At 44.0% G+C, this 9106-nt stretch overlaps 1 protein-coding gene across 1 annotated transcript in view; it reads right to left on the bottom strand.

Annotated features, from left to right (window-relative positions):
- Positions 1 to 435: 435 nt before the first annotated feature.
- LOC140724164 (NACHT, LRR and PYD domains-containing protein 12-like) overlaps positions 436 to 9106 on the bottom strand; it is a 34583-nt gene continuing 25912 nt past the window's right edge. The window contains exons 7-13 of the mRNA XM_073038648.1: positions 4255 to 4858; positions 3121 to 4206; positions 2001 to 2087; positions 1675 to 1845; positions 1349 to 1519; positions 1027 to 1194; positions 436 to 884 (exon numbers count right to left, since the gene is read on the bottom strand). Coding sequence (XP_072894749.1) covers positions 797 to 884; positions 1027 to 1194; positions 1349 to 1519; positions 1675 to 1845; positions 2001 to 2087; positions 3121 to 4206; positions 4255 to 4858 — 2375 coding nt within the window. The 3' untranslated portion in view covers positions 436 to 796. The remainder of the gene's footprint in view (positions 885 to 1026; positions 1195 to 1348; positions 1520 to 1674; positions 1846 to 2000; positions 2088 to 3120; positions 4207 to 4254; positions 4859 to 9106) is intronic.

Raw genomic sequence — 9106 nt, 5'->3', positions numbered from 1 at the left:
GGAGTGAAGAGGTCCTGAAGACCAGACGCCACCAGACTGACATCCCTCAGCTGAGACGCTGCTGTACCAGTGTGAGGAGCTCAGACCCATTATTTCAGTTCATCGTGTGCTGGGGGCAGCAGTAACCCCAGGTCACTGTTTCTCCTCTAATGAGACTAAAGTCCGACAAGACAGTAAGTTACAGCTGTTTATTGATTTCATCATGACAAATGTGAGCTGCTGACGTGCGGGAATAAATAAGCTGCTCCCGACTCACTCACAGTCACACAAAATTAACTGACCGGCGACACCGAATGACAGGTTGAATCATCAGTCCCGTTTCTCACCGTCACTCTGCATCGGGGAACCGATGATTATAAAATCACAATTCAGAGATCCCTGTAGATCCAGGGTCACTGCCGAAGTATTTGTCAATTTAACATCATGTATCGGCCAGACAGCCGAAAGTACTGTCCTCAGCAAAGTAAACAAAAGGATTCTCTCCCCGGATAATCCCACCCCGGGATACTCGTGTCCTAGAATGAACCCGGCCACTGGGCTCTTCCTGACTGTGCAATTCCGCAGAGCCTAACTTGTGTGAGATCTCGAACTTGGTCATGCGTCAGAATCAGCGGCATTGGACAAGAGGAGGAAATACGTCACTGCAGGACAGCTTCAAAAGGCACAAAGCGCGAGACTAGAGCCCGTTCCGTTAGAATCATTAGGAATCAAACCTGGAGTGCGGGCATTAAAGAGGAGCTTGGGGAATCGGTGAAAATGTCACCATAAGTGTGGGGATGTTCATGCATTCAGATGTTCAAAGGATCACTATCAGTCCAGGTTTGTGATCCTGCACCGATCTTAGTTCCTTCTCCCCGGTCTCACTGAACCGATTCCCCACCAGTCTGAAACACATTGAAAAACAGAGATGAAATAAACAGTTTACACATCAGTGTCAGTAACAGGGGACGGGGATAATGTTTCAACATGCTCACAGACCAATACCCCTGATATTTTATCACATTGAACATTAACACAAACACTCACCGGATCCACTCCAGATTTGGGAGGGTCAATATGAGGCGACAGAGAGCGGGTGCAGATCGGTCTGTGAGGGAGTTAATTCCCAGGTTCAGCTCCGTCAGTGATGGGTTTGTACTGAGTGCGGAGACAAGATGCTCGGCACCAGAATCTGTGAGGCCAACCTTCCTCAGCCTGCAGATAACGCGAGAGAGTGGGAATGAAAGACAGACAGACAGGGTCGGTACAAATCCCAGTGTTTATCAGTAACACAATTACTGATCCCATTAATGTTCAAGGTCAGACACCCAGTGACTGTAAACACAATCTCCCACAGTCTGGTACTTACTCCAGTTTCTGTATTTTACACACTGGGTTCCCCAGAGCCGCAGACACCAGTTTCACTCCTGAATCTCCCAGTTTATTATCACTCAGGTCCAGCTCCGTCAGTGATGGGTTTGTACTGAGAGCGGAGGCGAGATCCTCAGCACCAGAATCTGTGAGACCGACATCCCTCAACCTGGAGATGAGAGAGGCAAACAGTGAATAAGACAGAGACACAGGAGATGGTACAAACCCCTAGTGCTTATCAGTAACACAATTATTGATCACATTAATGTTCAGTGTCAGACACCCAGTGACTGTAAATAAAATCTCCAACAATCTGGTACTTACTCCAGTGTCTGTATTTTACACTCCAGGTTCCTCAGAGCCGCAGACACCAGTTTCACTCCTGAATCACGCAGTTCATTTTCACTGAGGTTCAGCTCTGTCAGTAATCGGTTTGTTCTGAGAGTCGAGACGAGATCCACGGCACCAGAATCTGTGAGACCAACATGGTTCAGCCTGGAGATGAGAGAGAGTGAGGGTGAAGGACACAGAGAGACCGGAGACAGTACAAATCCCCAGTGTTTTTCAGTAACACAATTACTGATCACATTAATGTTCAGTGTCAGACACCCAGTGACGGTGAAAACAATCTCCGACAGCCTGGTACTTACCACAGTTGCTGTATTTTACACTCCGGGTTCCTCAGAGCTGCAGACACCAGTTTCACTCCAGAATCTCCCAGTTTATTTGCCCCAAGTCTAAAGTCAAACAGACAAATTGATGAAAAAATGATTCAAAAACCGTGAGTCTGAGAAAACCTCTCTCACTCGGATATTTCAGGAAACATTAAAATCTTCAGTAAATCACTGATTGGAGTTCCCATCACTGTCAATGTCCCTCACTGACCAGCTCCAGGGTATTCACCGAATGTCAGTAATTTAGTCTGTCGGTGTGACCCTGTAAACTCCACACATTCTGTCTCACTCCCAGACGATGAAAAGAAGTGTTACTGACTTGAGAGCATTGGTAGGGTCAGGGCAGAAATGTGGGAGATATACCCACAGTGAGGAGGATTTGTGAATTATAAATTCACAAATTATAATTCCGATAGGAGATGTGGAAGAGGCACCACCTGAGGAAAAGGGATAGGAAGACAGAACATGCAGGTGGAAGGGGATGGGGAAGAGAGATCCAACAGGAGGAAGGAGAATGGGGAAGAGTCCAACATGATAGGTTGATCCAGTAAAATATTGCACGGGAGGGGTGTGTCTGAACTGAGACCCAAATTTGGAAGGGGAGATGAGCCCATGGAGTCTGAGTATCTAGTAGTGAGTGATGGTGATAGTTACACATGGGGAAGGGCAGGGGAGGACAATCTCACAATGGTATTTCTTTCCTTCTCACTGGGACAGTCTGCTGACGGTCTCTTGTCCCTCACCGGGAAGGGGGAGTGAATCTCAGACCCACTGCTGCAGTCAGTGTCGGTCTGGGTGTCAGTAACAGTGAGAAGGAATATTGTCAATGGACGTGTCACAGGCAGTGAGAAACACGGCCATTCCTGTGATTTACTACCATTAAACCAATGGCCATTGTCCACTGATCTGATGAAGTCTCCAACATCCCTTCACAAGGAACCACAGAACCCTCCGGTCCTTGGGAATTACTGACCTATACCCTGGTCATTTAACACAGTCTTTTATTACCTGATATCCTACAGTTTTACCCAAATCGTTTTACATTGAAACAGCACAATGGAACAGTTTCATAGTTCAGAGATACAAATCAAGTTACCTCAACTCCTGGCACTTGTGCAGCCCGGGTCCCAGCCGCTGGATTCCTTCACACTGAATGTGACAGTTCTCCACGTCGAGGTGTTTTATTGTATCACAGAGTCCGATGACATGAGACAGGACTGCGCAGTCAATTGGAGTCAGTGTCATTTCACTGAATGAAAGTGTTTTCACAGATCCCAGTGCGGCCTGAGCCAGCCAGCGATTCTGAGACTCAAACAGGTAGTGCAATGTGTTCAGGAGGCTCTTTTTACCAGCTTCACTCCTCGTGTTTCCACTCTGGCGTTTAACCTCCTCCTTCACCCAGTCAATCACCTGGCAGGTTGTTTCATGAGGAAATGGGCCCAGAAACTCCTCCAGGCCCCGAGCTGTCATTGGGGAGGAGAGACCAGCAACAAAACGGAGAAATACCTCAAATCGCCCATCTGTCGTGTTCTGGGCTTCAGTGAGGAATTTCAGGATATCCCCGGGATGTGGATTCAGGAATTGTGCGACTGCAGCTACAAACTCTTGGATAGTGAGGTGTGGGAATGTGTACACCACACACGGGGGAGCATCCCCTCCTTCCAATAGCTCCATCAAGTACCCGGACATGAACTGGGAAGGCTGAAGATTGTTCTTGATCAAATCTCCATCTGTAAACACAATCATCTTGTCATACACTCCTCTGAAGGCCATCTGACCAACCCTGAGTAACACATCACGGGGGTTCTCAATCTCACAGCCGTGGTTTTTCAGGATGTTGTAAATATAGTAGGAGTACAGTTGGGTGATGGTCTTGGGAACTCGCTGCGGGTCCCTGACTCTTTGTGTGAAGAAGGGACCCAGTGCCAGAGCGAGGATCCAGCAGTAGGAGGGGTTGTAGCTCATGGTGTACAGGATCTCGTTCTCCTTCACATATTTGAAAACAGCTGCTGCCACCGTCTGATCTTCAAAATGTCTGATGAAATATTCCTTCCGTTTTTCATCAACCAATCCCAGGATTTCAGCCCAGACACTAATCTCTGCCTTTTCCAGTAAGGGTAACGCAGTGGTTCGGCTTGTCACCAGCACTGAACACCCTGGGAGCAGCTTGCCCTGGATTAAACTGTACACAATGTCAGACACTTCACACCACCACTTGGGATCTGAGCACTGGTGGTCGCATTCTGTGTCTCTTCGATTGTCAGCAAAATGAGTTGTGTGCTTAAATTCATCCAAACCATCGAATATAAACAGCAATCCCTCTGGGTTCTTCCAGGCCTCTCTCAGGATGTTCCCAAAGTAAGGATACTGATCCAGAATCAGTTCCCTCAAGTTTATTCGACAATTAATGGTGTTTAAATCCCGGAATCTGAAACTGAAGACAAACTGGAATTGCTGATATATTTTCCCTGCGGCCCAGTCATAAACAATCTTTTGCACCATTGTTGTTTTCCCAATCCCAGGGATTCCGACCAATGCTGCAGAACTCCCAGATTTGGATTTAGTCTGGGAAAAGGTGCTCTGGAACAAGTGATCTATGCCGATTTTTTCCAGCTCTCCACTGAGATGCTTCTGTCTCCACTCCTCGTGGACTCTGCCTCTTGCCAGTAGCTCATGTTCCACCAGACTCCGATGTTGAACAGTAGAAATGACCGTGAGCTCAGCGTATCGATCAACCAGCTGGAAAACCTTCACCTTCTCCCTCATCAGGATCGTGTTCACTCTCAGTGTTTCAGTCTGTGCCCGCAGAGTCTCCTTGTGTATCTGTTGAACGTCTTTCATGGGAACAGAGAACAGAGTCAAAAAGTTCAGTAGCTCAACTGACAAAGAATATTATAACTGCATTTCAAGATTCAGCGTTTGAGATTACATGAATTAATTCAATGCATCCATGGATATTAGGACATAAAGTAAAATGCTGTTAACAGACATCGGAACTAACAGCGATGTATGTCTTAGAAAAGATACAATACTGATATTGTGATACTAGTTACATGTGAAGGCGAACATTCCCCTGATATCCTATTGCAATCCTGACTGCACATCCAACACAACATTTCACACTATTTAACGCATTGTTTGCATCATTATCAGACGATGTAAATGGTCATCTGCTGTGGAAATATGGAGAGCAGGACACTGTGCATTTTGGTAAGTGTCCACTGCTCTTGCATCAAAACAGGAGCAGAATATGCGGGAAATACTCCGGTCGGGCAGCCTCTGTGGAGAGAGTCACAGTGATGTTTCGTAATGATAACCCAACGTAATGAGAAGAAAGAAGGCTGGTAGTTTTCAATTTCAGTGATGGAGGAGGGGTGGAAAAGTGGAGATGAATCTCCATGAATGGGAGAGACCAGAAGCGTCTCAGTGATGGACGTCGTATTTGTCAGAGAGCTTAGTGAAGTGTTGGCAACTGGTGACGATCACTCTGTGAGGCGCTGTATTGTTGACAACAATAAATCGGTAAATTGCCATATTATTGGCACATGCACCGAGGTACAATAGACAACCTTTCTGCATGAGATGCAAATACATCATTTCATCATATCGGTGCAATGAGGCCGTACAAGGAAAAAGAGAACAGAATAGCTCAGGGAAACAGTGTTTCAGTTGCTGAGAAAATGCAGAGCAGGCAGACAATAAGGTACAAGGCCAAAGGGTCATTGGCAGGTCAGATTTTAATTGAACTACGCTCCTAAACTGCAGAGATCCTCACCTAAAACTACTGTACTGTGCAAATGTATGAGGTACAGACAAACACACACACACATATATATATATATATATATATATATAAAAAAACTGCATAGACTCGGATATTTGCTACTAATGTGTAAAGGATGCAGACTGAAGCTGTCACTTTTAAACACCAATGCAAAGCCTTTATATTGAACCTTCATTTTGTCTTTTATTTCCTAGTTTGCACTTTATCCCATGGTAATGCACTATGAACTACATCGTCAGGGTAAGGATTGCTTTATTAATAGGTTATGATTTATTTTTTCTAAGCTCAAACTGGTTTTTCCTGAGGCACAGGCAAGCCAAACACACTCATCTCTCAATTGATAGGAAATTCCGGACTACTCTAGTGGTGTTTAACATTGTTGCTTTCTGTGGATTTACATAAATATTTCTTTGTAGAACTAATTGTTTAATGTTATTATGTAGTGACGTTGGGATGATACCAGTTGCAGATATTACTATTGGGACAGCGTGCTGCACAGTCTTTCAGTTTATTTTGCTAATTCAGCAGATTTCTGGTGTTTTTCAGCAATTGATTTCTGTATGTCATGTGTGTTTGGAATGGTTATGTCTATTCTGTAAGTAAGTTCTTCTTGCCCTTTTATCCTGGATACATTGTCCTTTCTGTAATGATGGATCAGCCATAGTGTAATTTGCAGGACTTTGATTCTAAAACTGAATCAGGTTTGTATTTATAGTAAGGTACTGTGTCTTTTAAGAATGTGCACTGTGAAGCAATATTTTGATGAATGATGCTTTCCACTGTAATTAATCAATGCTGCAGGATCTTGTAATGTGTTGGATTGTATCTCTTGTCTTTGTCTGAATTTATCATCTTCAATTTGTTGGTCTTTTGTTTTTGTATTTTAGATATTTTCATGCTAACCAACTGTTCCCATGTTGCCGTAAGAAATCCTTCTGTTTCTGGGATGAAACCTTCAATTAAGAGCCAGCCGTTCTTGTCAAAATCTAGTCTGCTCAAATCGTGGCGATATCTTCCATGGAAGGACATGCTCTTCCATTCGTTATCTTTTTAGAACCATAGAACCATAGAACATTCCAGCACCAAACAGGCCTTTTGGCCTTTCTTGGCTGTGCCAAACTATTTTTCTGCCTAGTCCCACTGACCTGAACCTGAACTATATTCCTCCATATACCTCTCATCCATGTACCTGTCCAAGTTTTTCTTAAATGTTAACAGTGAGCCCGCATTTACCACTTCATCTGGCAGCTCATTCCACACTCCCACCACTCTCTGCGAGAAGAAGCACCTTCCCCAATGTTCCCTTTAAACTTTTCCTCCTTCACCCTTAACCCATGTCCTCTGTTTATTTTTCCTCCCCTGGCCTCAGTGGAAAAGGCCTGCTTGCATTCACTCATCTATACCCATCATAATTTTATACACCTCTATCAAATTTACCCTCATTCTCCTACGCTCCAGGGAATAAATTCCTAAACTAGTCAACTATTCTCTGTAGCTCAGTTTCTCAAGTCCCGGCAACATCCTGGTAAACCTTCTCTGCACTTGTTCAACCTTATTAATATCCTTCCTGTAATTAGGTGATCAACACTGCACACAATACTCCAATTTCGGTCTCACCAATGTCTTATACAACCTCACCATTACATTCCAACTCTTATACTCAATACTTTGATTTATAAAGGGCAATGTACCAAAAGCTCTCTTTACTACTCTTGTCTAGATGTGCCACCACTTTTAGGGAATTTTGTATCTGTATTCCTAGATCCCTCTGTTCTACTGGACTCCTCAGTGTTGAACCGCCCCTCTCTTTCGCCTCAGACCCTGATACTCTAACGTTTATCAGTCTGGCCAAGAGCTTAAATCATCATCCAAGCACCACTTCACTCACTTCGATACGGTCTGGGGGCATAGACTCCGGTATCGTCCTGTACCCGACTTTTCAATTTCAACCCGGCCCCCAGTGCCTTCCAAACATCTGGTTCTGTCGCTTCAATACTCCGGGGAACTGTACCCAACATTTCCAACTCGGCCTGGTGCACAAGTGAATCGGACTTCGGGATTCTCCTGGCTCTCGACCTCAGCCCTGCCGCATCAAATTGCCTCCAAGTCCAAAGGAAAGTTAAAGGCTATTGCTTAACCTCAGTGCGTTCGAGTGCACATAATGTGTTCCTAAAACTTTTCATTCAGTCCCTCTTTTTTTCTTTGTAAGTTTTCCAGAACGGTAACAGGCCAACATATTGCACCAAAAGAATATTAATATAGGTATACCGAAAGCGTTTATCACTTTGCTGCATTTTGACCATTGCATCGCAGATTTTCTTAAGCATTGAAGTAAATTCCAATTAAACATTTCCCTTTATTGCAGAATGAGGTATTTTCATTGTTTGTTGATATCGACAATACTTATATATTTCATATTCATCCATCGGTTGCATTGTATTCTGCTGATGGCACAGGGGAAAAAGTGGTTCCTTGTGTGAATGTCCTCAAGCTCCAGTACCTCCTCCCCAACTGTAGCAATAAGAATTGGGCATGGCATGAGTGATGCGGTTCCTAACTGATGGATGTGCCTCTTTGGAGCATCGGGCTTTGAAGATGTAAAAAGACCCTGATGGTAGTTATATACAAACCCCCAAACAGTAAAAGGATGTGATCGACAAGTTACAGCGGGAGATAGAAAATGCATGCCAAAAGGACAATGTTACAATTGTCATGGGGGATTTCAATTTGCAGGTAGGATTGGTAGTCAGGATGTTGTGGGATTCCAACAGGGGGAATCTCTTGAATGCCTGTGGTTGAGACCACTAGTGGATCAGCTATTTTGGATTGCATATTGTGCAATAGACTGGAATTGATTAGAGAGCATTAGGTAAAAAACCCTATCGGGGTAAGTGACTATAATATGATGGCCTTCACCCTGAAATTTGAGAAGAAGTTAAGGTCAGATATATCAATATTACAGTGGAGTAAAGGAAATTATAGAGGCATGAGATAGGAGGTGTGCAGAATTGATTGGAAAATAACACTGGCAGGAATGACGGCAGACCAGCAATGACTGGAATTTCTGTAAGCAATTCAGAAGGCACATGATATATACGTCCCAAGGAGGAGGAAGTGTTCCAAAAACAAGAAGACACAACCATGGCTAACAAAGGAAGTCAATCCCAAAGAGAGTGAGCATAACAGAACAAAAAACAGTGGGAAATTAGAGGAAGCTTTTAAATATCAATAAATATCAACTAAAAATCATGAAGTTAAAGATGGAATATGACAGTAAGCTAGACAATTATATAAAAAG

The sequence above is a fragment of the Hemitrygon akajei genome, unplaced genomic scaffold, assembly GCF_048418815.1.
Source record: "Hemitrygon akajei unplaced genomic scaffold, sHemAka1.3 Scf000168, whole genome shotgun sequence".
Lineage (NCBI taxonomy): Eukaryota > Metazoa > Chordata > Chondrichthyes > Myliobatiformes > Dasyatidae > Hemitrygon > Hemitrygon akajei.
Note: the sequence above shows the minus strand (reverse complement) of the source record. Positions and strands in the feature narration are given on the sequence as shown.